The sequence below is a fragment of the Cricetulus griseus genome, chromosome 2, assembly GCF_003668045.3.
Source record: "Cricetulus griseus strain 17A/GY chromosome 2, alternate assembly CriGri-PICRH-1.0, whole genome shotgun sequence".
NCBI lineage: Eukaryota > Metazoa > Chordata > Mammalia > Rodentia > Cricetidae > Cricetulus > Cricetulus griseus.
This window is the reverse complement of record NC_048595.1, coordinates 52,653,688-52,671,206: the sequence shown is the minus strand read 5'-3', so window position 1 is coordinate 52,671,206 and position 17,519 is coordinate 52,653,688. Positions and strand designations below refer to the sequence as shown.

At 38.3% G+C, this 17,519-nt stretch overlaps 1 protein-coding gene across 1 annotated transcript in view; it reads right to left on the bottom strand.

The window, feature by feature from the left end:
* Positions 1-477: 477 nt before the first annotated feature.
* The window catches only part of CUNH1orf87 (chromosome unknown C1orf87 homolog), a 64,765-nt gene continuing 47,723 nt past the window's right edge, over positions 478-17,519 (bottom strand). Inside the window, exons 8-11 of the mRNA XM_035439791.1 lie at positions 13,869-13,933; positions 9,011-9,084; positions 5,912-6,119; positions 478-1,729 (exon numbers count right to left, since the gene is read on the bottom strand). Of these exons, the coding sequence (XP_035295682.1) occupies positions 1,569-1,729; positions 5,912-6,119; positions 9,011-9,084; positions 13,869-13,933 (508 nt within the window). The 3' untranslated portion in view covers positions 478-1,568. The remainder of the gene's footprint in view (positions 1,730-5,911; positions 6,120-9,010; positions 9,085-13,868; positions 13,934-17,519) is intronic.

Here is a 17,519-nt window from a genome sequence, read left to right as displayed (position 1 = left end):
TCACGGTTCTGGGAACACCTGTTACACTGCAGTCTATGTAAAATGAGCTCAATCCATTTACATCATTTGGTTACTAAGGTCACAGATCAAAAATAGAAAATACTGGGCAAGGCAAAACTCTTGCTTTTGAGGATTATGATTTAGTTTATTATTCCAATCTCAAATCAGATTTAGAGCTCCCTCTATCCCTGCTGCCTCTCCTGCCCACCTGCCCAGAGATAAAGGGTCTACCAGGATCCAGAACTCCTGGTTCACAGTCTGGAGCTTTCTTACTCTTTACTTTTCTACCTGCTTATCTGTGAATGAAACTCAGATTTGAGTGAGACATCTTACTGAGATATCAAAATTGGGGAAACTTCTGGTACTTAGTAGGTGTACTGAACAATTAGACCTAAAACCCTCATTTTTTTTTTTTTTTTTTTTTTTTTTTTTTTACTTAGCAAGTTGGCAGAGTGAGAAAGTTATCTCTGTCTTTACTCCATTGACTTATAAGGCACATCTAGGGGTTCCGGAATTTAAGTTGGTAAAAACTAAAGAGGTTATTTTAAAGGATCTAGGGGCTTTTGTTCTTGAAAGTTTGTTCATGAGATGTCATGAGAAACCTCACTAAAAATGGACAATATGGCATTCTCAGAGGCCATTTCCTTAGATTGTTCCCTGACATGGCCCAACTTATTCAACTTATCCCCTATAATATTCAAGGCTAACATCCAGATCAGTGGATTAGTGATTGCATTAGTGATGGTCCTGGGGACATCTTATCTCTGAAGTCTTCAGTGAACCTATGGCTATCTCTGTTGTACTTAGGAAGGGAAGAACCAGAGAATATGTTCAAGATAGAACTCCATGGTTGGTGGAAACTACCAGGTATTCCTGCCCTGAGAGAGCACAGCATGGTCCTGCAGCCTAATCCCAGGCATACTTCCTTGAAACTTCTCTTGGGCACTCTGAGATATATTCCTGTAGACACTGCCCACATTGCCCTGGAGAAGATGCTGCACTTACACAGAAAATACTAACTTGAAATTATCATACTGCTTCCTGTTCGGTGTCAATAGTTTTATTTTTCTTGTAGTGGAAATCCTTCCTAAAATAGTGACTGGTATATGGACCTATTTACCTAATGGGAAATTATGTATTGGAGCTCTCAGGAAGCTGAGGCAGTAAGATTACAAGTTTAAGGACGATCTGGACTATATATTTAGACTCTGTCTCAAAACCAAACCCAGCAAGACCTATTGAGGTGTACTCTGCATCAGATATTCTACATGCTTTTTGACATAAAAACAATTTGTTATCAATGTAGAAAAATAGCAAACACATGGATAATAAACACAGTAAGAACAGAAGGGAGCTTTAAGTGCTTGGACTCTTGTTATATCAGAAGAGAAAGCTGATTATTGTAAACAGCTCCTCATCATATACAAGTCCAAGTCAAAAGTGACTAGGACAGCTACATCTGCCTCAGCTCAAACAAAGCCTCTACCCCAGTGCTCAGACTGAGGAGAAACATAAGTCCAGGTAAAGGGGAGATGAAAGAAACATCCATTCCCAGTGCATGCTTGTTTTCACAGCTCCTTTAAGTACCTCAGTGCTGGCTTCAAGATTACATTTTCTCCAGAACCAAATCTTGTCAAGGCCTGGTCAATTCTCTGAGGACTCAGGTACAAGTTGAATATGAGATTGTAGTTGTGGATGAGGCGCCCGGCTCTCTCCTTCTCCAGAAGTCCTATGATGACATTGGTAGATCAAGGTTTTTTTTTTAATTTTTTTCTTGAGGAATGGAGAATCAAGCAAAGATATCTGTTAGCTTGAATAAATTGTAGGTAAATGCTAAACACTAATGTTTTAAGACTTTAAAGTTATTAAAATTGACAAGATATTTATAGTTTTGGACATGGCTTACAGCTCTTAGGAGGTGACTTTGGAGTAGAATAAAGCAGATGGTTCAGGTAACACAAGAGGTAATGAAGGAGCAGAAAGGTTGAGTCAGGGGAAGAATAGAAGAAAGGATATGTGATAGGTAGGGTTTTAGTGGGGAGGGTCATAGGGGAGGACGGGAGGGAGAAGGGAATTGGGATAGTCATGTAAATAATCAATCTTGTTTCTAATTCAAATAAAAAAATCTGAAAAAAACCCACAAATATGTTCTAAAGAATTTAAGCTTATTCTTTATATCAGACATTTAAGTGCCAATTTTCAAAGAAGTGGTGTGTGTGTTAAAGTTCTTAAATATTCTTTTTTTTTTAACAAAGTAACTATGGATGTTCTGAAATATGTAGGTGTTAAACTGCTCCTTCCTGATACACATTTCCTATGACTTTCTCCAACTAACCTGTGTGATAGAAGTGTGGATGCATAGCAAGCATTCTGCCACCCATATGTCATATGCCTTAATGATGACAATATCATCATGCTTTCTCCATGAAAGCTGGGTGGTGATAGTTGCAGAAAGGATTGTAAGTGTGGATCACAGTATCAGTAATGATGACTAACTGGTTCATAAGCCTGAATTGGAAGCTGAGATGTGTTAGATGCTGCACTTATAATACAGAAAAAAAATCTGTTGCCTATGGAAGTTCTCCAAACCATGAGGAAGATAAGTTATGGAAAAGATTAATCAAAGTAGAATAATAAATACAATAATGAATATTTTCCTACAAAATAGTCCATATCTCAAGCTCCATCCCAAGCATTTTACAATATTGATTTGTTTGGTCTTTACCATGATCCATTTCATAAAGGGATGAACTGAGTCCTAGAGTTGTTCAATAAGTTGCTTAAGGATGCTCAAAATTAACTACTATATCACATGAAATGAGGGTAAGAGATTAAATATGGGTCATATTATCTGCTAATTGTGTTCTTTGAACTGTGCAATCTATGCCATCAAGTGCCACTCCGAGAAATCTTTCCAATGTCTTTAAGTATTAAAGATGCATCTGTTGGGTTTTAACTTTCAACTTGACACAAACTAGGATCACTGTGGAAGAGTCTTAGTTAGGAATTCTCTAGATCAAGTTAGCCCATGGGCATGTCTTTGGGATTTTTTGGATGGTTAATTGATGTAGGAAGATCCACCTCATTGTGGGAGGCACCATCTACCATCCTTAGGAGCAGTCTTAATGATGGGGAACATTCGCTGATAGAGTCTGGGCTGGAATCTAGATATTCTGATCAAAAATGACAAAACCCCATTCTCCTTGGGTACTAGCTATAGTAAGACATCAAGAAAACCTAGGTTTGAATTATGGATTACATTCCTACTGGCCACTATGCTATCACTTTGAGTTTATATCCTTCCTCTGCAAAGAAGGACACTGACACTTCAGCTTCTGGCTAATATGAAAATTTAGAGATGAAAAGCATGAAATAATCAGACCCATGGAAAGAATGTCCTTTAAGACATTTTGCCCCTTTGGCTTTATATTTTTCTATTTAGACTTTGGTTCACTGGGTGAATTCTTAGTACACCATTTGCTCTTTCATTAGAATACTTGTCATTCCATGTTCCTTCTCTTCAAGGCTATTTTATTCACAACCCCCAACTGAGAATAAGCTCAGTAGGTTCCCAGAGACACTGATTCAATGATGGATGGTCTGCCTGGATCCTGGAGAGGGAATGCACTGGCCTACTTAGCTTCTTGCACATAATAAAGAACAGTGAGTCATCTGTGGGCAGAGCAGGTGTTGTCAGCTCCACATCTAGAAAAGGCCTTCATGGTCTGTGAAAATGCTGTGGCTAATGAACCAACAGCGTGACCTTAGTTAATCCTCTTTCCCATTAAAGAGTTGTAGATGTTCCCAGATCTGGCTGATACATTCTTTGGCTGTTGAGCAACGAGCAAACTTCATAGAAACGGAGAAAACAGGCATAAACAGTGAAGGGGGCATGAAAAAGGCATCGCAAAGCCATCAGAATCTGTCCCCAAAGTCAACAAAACTACATTTTTCCTTAGACCATTTCATTCCTACGAGAAAGGTCCAAATCTTTGGGGAGTTTTTTTTTTTTTTTTTTTTTCTTTTCCGTAACTAAGTTTAGGATCCAGCTAAACTTGATCCACTATCATGACTTGATGTTTTATTTAGGAATGCCTTTTCTTTCTATCCTGTGTATAGCTAGGCTCAGGGTTACTTCAATAACCTTTTAATCTCTCTTCTGCTCCAGAGAAATCTTCCATAAGTGATACATCTCAGCTTTCCTGATGGCCTTCTCTGGTTGAACTTTTGATGGATTCTGGTAAAGCAGGAAGTACCCTAGCTCACAGGATTCATGGTGGAGTCTCAATTTCACCATGCATCTAATGGCCTAATGTTAACTTCCAGGTCTTCCTTGTTCATCCTTTTCTCTGTCATGAGTCAGTACAAGTCCTAACATTTTCAGAAGATGGTTTCTACTTAGAATAACTTGTTAACATCACCTTACATCACTTTTCAGGTCTGGCTCTCTCTCACCAGTACTGTCTCTAGTACTTCAGGTCACACTATATTCTAAGGTTCCTTTCATATCGTGTCTCTTTCCTCTTTATATTAGCAATTTCAATTGATATATATTTATGGAGCATCATGTTATGCTCTGCTAAAAATAAACTTTGTATAATTTAATCAGAGTTGGCATATTTAACTCAAATATTTATAACATCTTATTAGGAAACTATCCAGAATTCTTTCTTTTCAGATTATTTGAAATACATAGTATATTATAACCTATTTCTCATATTTATTGATTTAGGAAGTATTATTTTATTGATTTTATTTTTTTTTCATTTCACATACCAACCACAACTCCCCACCAACACCTCTCCTTAATTCACATATTTAATAATAACTGAGCATATGATGTCTTTCCTTTGGACAACTTAATTCCCAATTCTTCCTTTTTAATGCTGTTAACTACTGCAAGTCTCTGCCCCTTACCTAGAAGTCTGTCCTTGAGGCCAGAAGCCATGCCTAGTTCTTTCTGGTTTTCTTCCTGGTCTAGCCTCTAACGTAGTTCTGGGGTCATTAACACCTTTAATGAATATTTTACTATTCAGTTAGTTTAATCTTGTATGCAAAGTTTTTAGTTCTTTCTAAATTCCTTTTTCTTCCTTTCTCTTCACACAATTATTAAAAATCTTGGCATGTTATACTATTGTATTTCATGTGGTCTAAACTTGTATTAGGAATTCAAAACAGGAGAAAGAATACAAAGAGAATGAAGACCACCATTTTCATATGAGTGCTTCTCTGGGGCATGCTTGTCTTCAATCTTTAGTGATCATTTTAACATTAATAAAGACTTTGCTGATCCCATAAAAGGATTCTTCTTTCCATGAATGTCCACGTGGCACAATCTAAGAGTATATGTCACCTTGCATGTTGGATTTAGTTATTTATACCCATGAAATAATTTATTTTCTCCAAATTAAAAAAATCTGTTAAAATATAATATACTAGTGAGAAGGCAATGAACCTTCAAATTAAAAATACTTGATATCAAATATGATGGTAGATGTTAAAGAAGCTGGAAAAGCCAGGTGAAGTCTGACCTAGATTCATCTTAAGTCTTAGAGACAGTGATTAGATTGCAGTATCAATAATATTGTGGAGGAGGAGACCAGACAGACAGAAGACTCAGACAAATGGGAAAGGAAGGCATATCTGAGGAAAGGCAAGTGACCCATTATGACTGTGTGAGGAATTCCAAAAATAGAATGGTAGAAAAGACAGTTCAGGTCTGCAGACACTAGATTTTGACTTGCTAAGTAGTTTGCAGTTTGTCTTGGAAGCTGAAGAGAGTTATGGGAATTACACAAATGAAGCATTTGTCAGACTGGTGGAAGAGGGGATGTGGGGATAAGAAATAATGATGCCATTTGTAGGCTAGAACACAGAGAGAGGCGAGTAGCCTTTAGAATTCATACTTTACCTGTGTTTCTCAGGTCACACGAGTAGAGGGCCCTCTCCATCTTCCTGAACCTGTCTATCCACAGCTCAGATGGTTCAGTCTCCTTCCCCATGTCTGTACTCAAAACAGGTTGGGAGTCTGGCCTGTTCTTAAAGGAATTTACAGGAACTTGTGAGGCTGAAGTCATAGCGGTAGGCTTTTCTGTACACAGATTCTCTTTTGGAGTTTTCTACCAAAACAACATAAGCATCTCACTGGCACACATTCACCACTCAGAACTTCTCCAGACTCTTGGCCATAGATGAGGCCACACAAGCAGAAGGATTTATTGCAAGGTCTGCCTTTGGAAAACAAGGAAGAGTCTCACATATTGGGCAGCACAAGGCTCTACCTGCCAAGTTTTTGCTGAGTGCAAACATGGCATGTTTTTTCTTTCTTTGGAAAAGATGACATCATCACTTTTGTCCAGTTTTCTTCTTTGAAACAAGCAAAGGACTTGGGACCTGGCTGACAGATCTGATGTCCTTCTCTAAGGGCACTAGAGGAATCTCCACGGAATGTGCTTCTAGGAAAAGCCACTGTTTCCTCAGTGGTTTGTGGTGAATGAGTGACTGGCACAATAATAATGTTACATTAGGCCTGTGGGCTGAAGTTAAAGAATACCTAAGTTTCTTTCTGACTTTAACAAAGAAAATAGAAGCTCAGAAATGAGGAAAGACTTATAAGATAGGATAGGCCTCACACAAGACCCAAAATTATAAGCAGGGCATAGAGGTGATGCTTAGCTCACTTCAATATCCTAGTTTCATGCCCACTACAGAACAAAAAATGCTTTTATGATGAAATAGACAAGTGAGACCCCATAGTGCCAACTAAGACATCCTGATAGCATCTTTGTGTAGAAGGGGTGAATGTCTGTGGCCTGATCAGCCTCCTGCCTATCCAGTACATATAGGAAGAAACATCATGTTCTTTTTGAGTGGGTTGAGGCTGGGCATCCAATGCAAGACAAGAAGTACACCTATTGTTCAGCAGAGAGGGAGAAGGAACATGAATCTCATAGTAAAGAAGAAAGCTTGACCATGTTTGACTTCTTGGTTTAGTTCACATTACACTCTGTCCATAGTTAACACAGTAAAATTTCCTATTCTCCAGTTAATTAAGCTAGTATAGTTGGTTCTGTGTATTGCATTATAAAATGTTCATAACTAACCATAAAACAATACTTCTGATTTGTACCATCTGCAGTTCCTTAACCTTTAACTATTTGAAGCTTTGCAGTCTTTTCCCTAATGTAGAACTTGTCATGTGTAAGTGGTGAACAGCCCAGACTCCTGCAGAAGAGCGGCTGTAACAAGCTTGTCTCTGAGTTGGCTAACAGACATGGATGAGGTTGCTCCCAGGGAATGTGAAGAATTTTTTGTTTGAAATACTAGATCACTGTGTGAAATTGCACTGACACAGTTGACAGGCAACTGGTAAATTTTCAGAATGAATATAAAATAATTCTGTTTTGATAAAATTAAGTTTGCGACAAAGAAAATTTTTATGTAGAAAAACAAAATAATAGTTCTTATACTGTTTTAGAGCTTTGGGAAAATTTAGAAATGGTGGAAGCTTTAGAGAAGTCGTAGATGTTTTTATCACTTTTGTTTATTTATTTTTAATTTGTTTGGATACTTTCTCACTCTCTGTAGAGACTTGTGTGAACCCACATTAGGCTCAGTAAAGGAGCAAGTAACTAAGATACCCTATATCACATTTCTGTCCCAAATTCCTTGCTTAGGCCAAGGGACATTAATGTTCTTTTTGCTTAATTCTCCACTTATCCCTTTCAGACTTACATTGGCATTGTTTTCTCCAGGAACATAAAGCCTGACAACTGGAGATGTCTTTTGTCTTTATCTCTTTATAATTTCATTTCATTTCATTAGTTACAGAAGCCCCTTTTGATGCTTGTGCCTGGAATGATAGGACTCCTATAAAACTTGCAAGACACATCTCATATCCTACTTTTTGTACTGCCTTCCCTTACAGCCCAGGATTGGAAAGAGTTTATTCTTTGTCACCCCTTTGCCTGTCCAGGCACTCACCACTGAATACTAACTATATTGGTCTAAGTATCTATTGCCATAGAGATAGCTATTGATTTATCCTCAAGGCCATGAAAGAATGAATGGATAAATGAATGAATGAATGGATATATGGATGAATTATTTTTCTGGTATCATAACAAAGTTGTTTTATCAACCCCCTGCTTCATCTCCTTTTTAAAGAGTAGGGCAATAAAGACTGCTTATACAAGGATTCGAGAAGAGTCAATTATTACAGAAATGCAAAAAAGAATGCTTCAACAGGAGGCAAAATAAAAGAGCAAAATGTATTTTTTTTTATAATCGTATTCACAACAGACTTAACACTCAAGGAGAAAAGCATTTGTGGTTGATTTTTGCATGGCAAGATGCTTGCCAAAATGGATACTGTTTTCTAAAATATTTCCATGTGTGAAGTGCATAAAGGGGCCTCACATCATTTTAACACAAATTGTGTTCTAATCTGGACCTTTCAAAACAACAACAATAGGAAAACGCATGCTGCTTTTCAATTCTTCAAAATCTCCTGCCTAAATGCTGAGGCTATTAAGATGGATTTTTAACCATTTGCTAGATATTCTTTTTCTACTTCCTTGTTATTCTTTTTAAATCAGAGAACTTGTTATGTTTTAAAAAGTGATTCCTTGAGGAAAGTTCAACCTCATGTTCTGGAAACTGGAGTTAAGATATTAAAATGGTCTTCTGACCACCCTTTAGTCTGATGACAGTTGGTGGTCACAAGCTTTGTAAGCTCACCTGTACACTTGCTACAAGAAAACTTGCTTGGGGCACATGGCAAGCACATCACTGAGCAAGAGCTAAGGAGGATGGTAGTTCAATCATATTCTAGGAGTTAGTCTGCCTCCCTCTTCTATGTGAAGCAGGTGCTAAAGGCAGTCTGACATCAAGTGTAGGGAGAAATAAAGGCTCCATAGAGGAGGGTAGGCTTCCAGCCCAGCAAGAGGTGGAAGGATGGGGTCAGGGTCCTCAAGGCCCTCCCAAGAGCTCTACATGCCCAGCTGCATACCACATGGTCAGTTTTGCTTTGGGGTCTCTCAGGGATTTCAACCAAGTCCCCTGGAGTTTTCTTTTCATTCTTTCCTAAACAAGAAAAAGAGAGAGAGATGGGTTGAATTTGGTATATATATTTAGCACATACATACAGGAGTCAAGGGCAACACTGCGGCTGTGCTTGTGCTGGGTGGTTTGCATTGTGTCAGGCAATGGGGACACTTGTTGGATAAAAGGACAGGTTTCTACCTTGTGGATTTCAAAATAGGGAGGGAGTGTTAAATAGTTTCTCAAACAAGTTATTTAAACACAATAATCAAATATACCAGAGAAAGGAAATATATAGAAATAGGAAAACATTCAAATTTATTTAGAAGCAGTAGAAGCCATGGGGAGTGAATATTCCTGGAGGAAGTGAAGCAAACTGATGATTGGAGGGATGAGCAGGTGTCATTTGTACAAAGGCATGGCAATGGGGCCCGCGAAGCAGAGGCGTGGATCAGCCAGAGTATAACCTGTGGGAGGCCCTGAAACAGAAAGGCCTGTGCAGCTTAGTGAAGCAGACAGAGTCTTCCTGCAACACCGTCTCTTAGAACACAAACACTGTACCCCCTTTCTCATGAGATGTGTGAGCACCTCCCAGCGCCAGACTGGAGACTGCTGCCTTTCAGGATAAAGCAAACTCACTTTCGATGCAGAACAGCCAGCCTTCTTCTGCCCAGTCTTCCCCAGCCAAGGGTGGATCTTATGGACTATGACTATCACATACTGAAATGTAAATAGGTCACTAACAGCATACATTAGTTTTCAGTTGGGTCCCACTATTTTTAATAAAAACGAGCCAAAAGAAACAAGTTGGAAGGAGGCAATATAACACAGTGTGCAACACTATCAGTTCTGAGGCTAGAAGCCTTGGATTTAGATCCTGCCTACTTAATCAGATGCATGAATTGAGCAACCTACTCCTCTTCTCTGTGCTTCTGAGACAGAGGGAGGACACTTTGGGAGACTGGGAACTGCTAGGATTAAATGGAACTACCTAGAACATACCAAGTGTTCAATAATTGTTTTTTAAAAAATGAAGAATGTTTCCTAAATTTCCACAACAGACTTAAATCGCGTTAGCAATATTCTATTAGCATTGCCTCTTGGGATCATTATGAATTCTCTAGTTCAATTACTTTTTGTATGCTTTTGTTCACATATGTATAGTATACATTGGTTTACATGTATATATATATATATGTATATATATATATATGTATATATATATATGTGTGTGTGTGTGTGTGTGTGTGGATGCACTATGAACATGAGTAAATGTGAGTGTGGTGGCCAGAGGCCTGCATCTTCCTGAGTCACTCTCCATCTTATACTTTTGAGACAGGGTATCTCACAGAATCTAGAGCTCACCAATTAGCTAGACTGCAAGCTCCAGAGTGCTCTTTGTCTCTGCGTTCCCAGTCCTGTGGATACAGTCATGCTGTGCCCTGCTGGGTCTGACTTTTTTCTTTTTTACACAGGTGTTGGGAGTCAAACTTAGGTGCTCATGTTTATACAGCAAGCACTTTACCAACTGAGCCATCTCCCCAGTTCTTCTTCAGTGCCTGCTCATAGATGACTGGCTATGCACTTTTACACGAAGTGTGGAAAATAAAGCCACTACATGTGTAGTTCCTTCCTCCAATTCCTTTTCCAATCCTCTTAAAACAGGGATGTTGTGATTTTTAATAGTGGCATGTGACAGAAAGACACCATGTAACAGACCTTGGGTGGAGGGATTTTATACTGATGGAAAGTGGAGGGGGTGAGGGAGAGTGGAGACTGGCTTCTGGAGACAGAAGTGGCAGAAGAGAAGAGAGAGGGGGGTTTGGGCTGCCCCCTTTTAAAAGGGAATGTAGTGAATGTACACAGATGCTGTTCTGAGTGGCTACAGCTGAGGGCAAACCCTGTCAAAAGCCCAACGACAGGGCAGTATAGATGCCTGAATACTAACTGATGTGTCTTTGTATTTCTTTATCTCGCATAACCAACCCAGATGCCATAGAATAAATTTCATCCAGTGCTGTGGTAGTTTGAATGTAATCTCCCCCCCATAAACTCACAGGGAGTGGCACTATTAAGAGAAATGGCTTTGGTAGAGTAGGTATGTCCTTGTTGGAGGAAGTATGTCACTGTGGGAGTAGGTTTTGAGGTCTTATATATGCTCCGGCCATGCTCACAATCTCAGTTCATTTCCTGTTGCCTGCAGATAAAGATGTAGAATTCAAAAACAAGAAAAAAAAAAAAAGACAGAATTCGCAGCTTCTTCTCCAGCACCATGTCTGCCTGCATGCTGCCATGTCCCACTATGATGATAATGGACTGAACCTCTCAACTGTAAGCCACCCAATTAAATGTTTTCTTTATAAGAGCTGCTCATTGAAGATTGTGATGGTAGTCCCTTTGAGGCAAATCTGAATTAAACTGTTGAGAATTTAAGTGACCATGGGAACCCATGAACACCTACTCACACTGAGATCTGCTGACTCCACCACATTTGTGAAAGAAAAGAATTTGCTCTTTACTGCAAGAGGAAAATGCCTAGCTTACTCTGAAGCAGAGATGGACAGCTAAAGGGACTCTAGCAGCCCTGTATGGCATACAGGCAGGGATCTACAGACAGTTCTAAACACTAACCCTGTATTTTTCTTCTACCAACTGTGAACTTTTGGACCAGTTATTTCATTTGTGAAATTCCAGGAACTTGCAGTAATACCGTGAGGTTAAAATCATGTATGCAAAAATACTCAAAGGGGAAGATGTTTAACTTTAGGCAACTTTCTTTGCCTCACAGAGAAAAGGATTTACAATACAGCATGCCAAGCATTTTCCTGGGCATCAGTTAATACATGTCACTTTTTTAGAAGAAGACCTAGAATCTTGACTTTCTCTGCCAAGCTCTTCCTTGCTGTCTGAGTCTTTCAGAGTTTCCTTAGGAGAATATACAAAAAGTCTCCTCAGTTTCTTCTATGTTTACCCTTTCCTTTGCCATATCTGATGGCATATACAAAGGTAATCGCTTGCACATGTAAACATTGTTTGAGCATCCTGTGCTGGAGTTCTCTTTTTCTTCTTCTCCCTAACACACCAGGAAGGATAAATGAGAACCACCAGCCAGTGGAAGGTTTGCACTGGGGGAGGTAAAACCTGCTGGCTTCTACTAGAAGTTTTCAAGCATGAAGGAGCAGGATTTGTATAAGGCTGCTGGGAGATTGTACTGTTTATTTAGTCATCTCTCCTGTTTGTTCCCACTGACTATTGAATTCAGTGCTCTTTGGTGCTGGTTGTATATTAGGCCAACCTGGGGAGCTTTAACAATGACCAGTGTGCAAATGACTTACAAGACCAACTAAATCCTGACTTCAGTCCAGGAGAACCCAGCACAATACTTTTACAAAGTATTTTCTAGGGATTTGAAAATGAAACAAAGTTGAGGGCATTTGACTGAAGTGATAGCTTTTGGATTTATGGGTTCTAATGAATGAAGCTTGTGTGATCAGCAAACTAACATACTCAACTGTTTATCAATGGCAGACATTTCCCACATAACCTAAAGAATAATTCTGCAGGCTGGAAATTATCTCTATTTAACAGATGAACTAACTAAGAAGATGAAAATTTCAGTTGTCTGCTAATACCAGAGGTCAATGTAAGTCTGATTCTGACTTGTTCATCATTCATGGAGAACACACCAGTCAAGTGAGTAACAGAATCTGGCATTGTCTTGCGAAGGACACAGCAATGGTGAACAAGACAAGCTTTCTTCTGATGCAGTATGCATTCTAGTTGTGAAACCAGGAATCAGACACACAAACAATTCCTGATAAGTGTCGTAACATGACTAGACCCAAACTCACAGGTAAGAATGATGAAAGTCACTGGAGACTATGCCTGAGGCCTCCTAAGAAGTCACAATTAAGTAACATAATCAGTAGACAAAACCTTTTTTAACCTTTTTTTTTAAACCTTTTCTACTTTTAAGTCCCAAGATTGTAAGAATTTGTTATAGAGGCCAGGATCATGAGGCATTCTTCATATTTTTCTCAACTTTTCCAGCCTCTGATAAGAATCATGACTAATTACATTACTAATGCCCTGTACCTATTTTCATGTTTCCCCCACTCACGTGGATATAGATTGATATATTCACTCAATGGCACACCCTACCATACACACTGGGTGGCTTACACGGTGATTCACAGTAGTTAGTTGATGTTTAAGTAGAGAAATAATAGCAACATATTAATATAAATGCATATATTTTCACCTGTCATATTTAAACCTGCTAATTGCTAAATATTTGGCCATATTCATCTTTAAAATCTCACCTAATGATATGCCATGGAAATCCTGGTGCAGCAGCTCAGTTGTGTTGTTTTAAAACTGCACAATTTAATCCGACAGTTAAATTATAGTTTAGTTAAATGATCCCAGAAGGATCTTTTCCTTGCTTCTAATTTTAGGACATTCATAAGTTACTGAACTAATCATATCTACACACATATATATGTCTATTTGATATCTATATTTGTATATGATATTTGGTAATTTATTAGCCAAATAGATGCTAACATGAAGGACTGGTATTTTAAAGAGATTGCATCTGAAATTTAAGCCAATACCAACTTCCTGTGCTAGATTCATACCTAAGGGTTACCACAGAAAGTGGAATATGGAGCTTGAAGAATCACACCTTTATTCATACAATTAACGTAAGAGAATAGTTTTAAAGGAAAATTTTAGTCCGATATTTTCTTGGATGGATATTTTTGGGATAAATGAGATGAAATCCAGTTAGGTTTGCTGAGGAACAAAGAAAGAACAGTACTCACCTACAGTCATATCACACAACAAAGCAGAAGAAGCCCTGTTCAGCCACTTAACAAAATTCTGCCACCTGTGTAAGAAAAAGATAGGCTCTGAGTGATGAGTAGTAATGCTTCCATTACCTCTGAAGCATGAGCAGCAAAGCTGAGTTTTACTGGTTGGCAACAATACTGAAAGGAGTTTTGCTATAAGTGTAGGAAACAGAAATTACTTTAGGTATGTCCATAGAAAAGACTTTGGTACAGGGAATTAGGAGCCCTAGAGTTACAGAAAGAGGACTTAGGCCATCAGTCCTAGACTGTGAAAGGAGAGAAGTTTGTTTTCTAGGTCACCCATCAGAAAACCAACTGAGATGGAGAGGAAGTTGGCAAAAATGTGTCTTGGGTTTTCTCAAGGAGTTCCAATGTCATATAATTTTATTCTCTTCAAATAGTAGTGGTATGTTAACTATGAAAGTCAGTTTGTTTTTCTTATACCTCATAAACCTTTTCCTATACATGGGTCACAAGTCAGAAGCATTCTTTGATCAGCATGTGTATTCTGACAGGAGATTTGAACATGTAGCTTCCAGAGCTCCATGTAAGAAAGAGATAAGCCATGATGTGAAAAAATGCAATCAGAAAACCAGATGACTGTGTAAGAGGCCTAGGATGGTAAAGAAGAGCTGAAGGAGAGGAAGCTCTCATGGAGTAATAATAATACAAACATTGTATTATTGGTATTGGCTTCAATCTGGAAGAGACTCCAGCGGATTTATATTTTAATTTTCTTCACTGCTTCTAGTTTTAGATATTATTAGATCAGGCATATGCATAGACCATTTTTCCAAACTTTTGACAATAAAATACAACCAATAGCCTAATCTACAGATAGTCACAGACTACATTCCATTTATTTTTCAGTGTTTTCAGGAAATTTCAAGCCATGTTCTTTCAGATACCAAAGAGAAGAGAAGGGCCAGAGAGATGGCTCAGTCAATAAAGGACCTTGATGTATGAGCCTGATAACTTGAATTTGATCCCAAGGTCCCTCTGTGGAAGAAGAGAATTGATTCCCAAAAGTTTTCCTTTCATCTTTACAGGCATGGATGTGTGAGCACGTGCGTGAACGCGTGTGCGCGCGCGTGCTCGCGCGCGCACACACACACACACACACACACACACATTGATGAGTAATGAATACATAAACAGAGAAAATGTGTGAGACAAGGCCTGAGATAAAACACTGCTATAAAGTTTTCCACTTTTTCTTGATTATGTCCTGACAGTAGGGGGAGGAGAATATGGCAAATAGTTCTAAATATCCAACTTGGACATTGTCTAACATAAAACATCATATAGGACATGTGTGATCAATACATTTCTTAAGATTATTTTACTAAATATTTCCCATTTCTATGTCTCTTACATTTCTAGACCTTCAAAGAACTATTTAACTCAAATGTAAGAATAGGTTCCCACTGTAATACACTAGTAACTATAATAACAAAAATATGTGCTAAGCTTTACCTTCCAGCTAGGGGACAAATACCGTGACCCCAATTTTAGATTCAGAAAGACTTGGTTTCACATTCCAATTCCAGGCTTGGGGTGTAGCTAAGTGGGTAGAGTGCTTGCTTAGCAGGCATCACACCCTGAGTTCAATTTCTAGGGAGCATAGTGTAGTGTACCTGTGATGACAAACCTTGAGAGGTAGGGACAAATCATCAGGAGTTAGAGGTTATCCTCAGATACAGAAGCGAATTCCAGAGCAGCATGTGCTATGTAACACTCTCAAACACCAACAACAAGTTCCAAATTCAATTGTATTTTCCACTTAACATATATTTCAGAGAGTGTTCTTGGTACCTTTTATTCATCATTTCATCTCATGGCAACAACCATTATGTAAGACATGTAAACTACTACCCTGAGACACAGGTTAATGGTATCAATTAATACTATACCCTTTTCAACCCACTTCAGATTTACAAGGGAGTAGGTCATACAACTTGGTTTCACATCTGTGTTTTCCACTTTGAAATTATGGACATTCTTTCAGTGTCTACTAATATTTACTATTATAGAAATCTGAGGTCAGTCTGATTTTTATCCCTTAGCAACTAATTGTCCCCTTTCTGTTATTTTTTTATTAAAGATCTTTTACAAATTTTGTTTGTTTTTATAATACAAATTGTCATTGTAATACACAAACACATGGGTACATTATTTCCTAAATTTAGCTTAGATCATTGTGAATTCTTTAAATTTGTATACACAGGGCTCTTTCTTACCAGCTCTGTAAAATTTCTTTAGTTGATTCTACAGTGTGGTGGTTATGGCCCAGACAAGAACTGGGATATCTTCTTCTACTTAGCCCTCCTGATGAATTTATCTGTCAGGGACATTAAATTTGGGGCTCTCGATATCTCCATTTCCTCATTTGACAAATAAAATAGTACCTACCACATGGAGCTGTTTGCAGGAATTAGAAACATTAATATTTAACAGAACACTTGAAATATTGCTTGGAATTGTTTAAGTTCTACAAATGTTCTCTATGAACAGTAACAACTTTATTATCATTGTCATCAATGCTAATGTAGAATGGGAAACTGAATTTGCTATCCTACACTGAGCCAATGAACAGACCATAGCATATCTCTAATAGTTATTTGTGTAACACTTTTCCTATTCCCTTTAACCAGCAACTGCTGAATAAGACCTTATGTTTCCTTGATCTCATAAAATCCTCTACTTGTTTCCAGGATTAGCAAAATGTCCTTTCCAACCCAACTCTACTTTCAATAATGGGCCAGATGTGTATGGTAAGTCCTACTTGTGGCTATGGCAATTGCTCTACTCTATTCAGGAAGCCCCCATAGCAGCTTCATTATTTATCTCCTCCCCCAACACAATTTGGCTTGTGCACGTGTGTTCTAAACTGGTTTGAAGCATTTAATTTTGCCAATATAATTTTAGAGTATTAGATTGCCTCCTGTTCTTGCTCTGCCCTCTTTAATTACCATTTATTACAAAGTCACATAGAAACATTAAATGTGAATTCTGACTTCCATCTCCCTGGCCAAGAACAGGGATATAATTTCCATCCAACACAACCTGAGCTCATTTTACATAAGGGTGATTCAGAGTGGAGATTAGAAATCATAATCGAGTCTTCCTCACAATCGCCTTATCCTGGCAGTCATTCACCAATGTGTCTGCTGATTGTTAGGAATATGGGAAAATAAAAATGAAATTTCAGAATTTAAAAATTTATTTAAGAAGCAATAACAACAACAATGAAAAATCCACAATTTTGTTTCAGGGTTAGTAACATTGCCTCTCTTGTCAGCTCTTACAACATGCTAGTTTAAAAAGGGAACTTGACTCATTTTATTTGGCTAGATGGGGCTAATCCTACATCACCACAATCCCTCCTGATGTTTTATTGATTCTAAAGGACATTTAATCAGGAAGCAGCTCAGCACTAGAATCCTGCTAATTAGCAGACAGCCACATTCCAAATGGCTTTCCAATTGAACGCAGATTAATGGACAATATGTACTAAGATAATGATTCAAGCATTCAGCTCCTAAAATGTGTGTCTAAATTGCATCCTTAATCTCTTAAGGATGTAGGTTTGCATACAAAGCTCATAATGGGCTGGGTTTAATT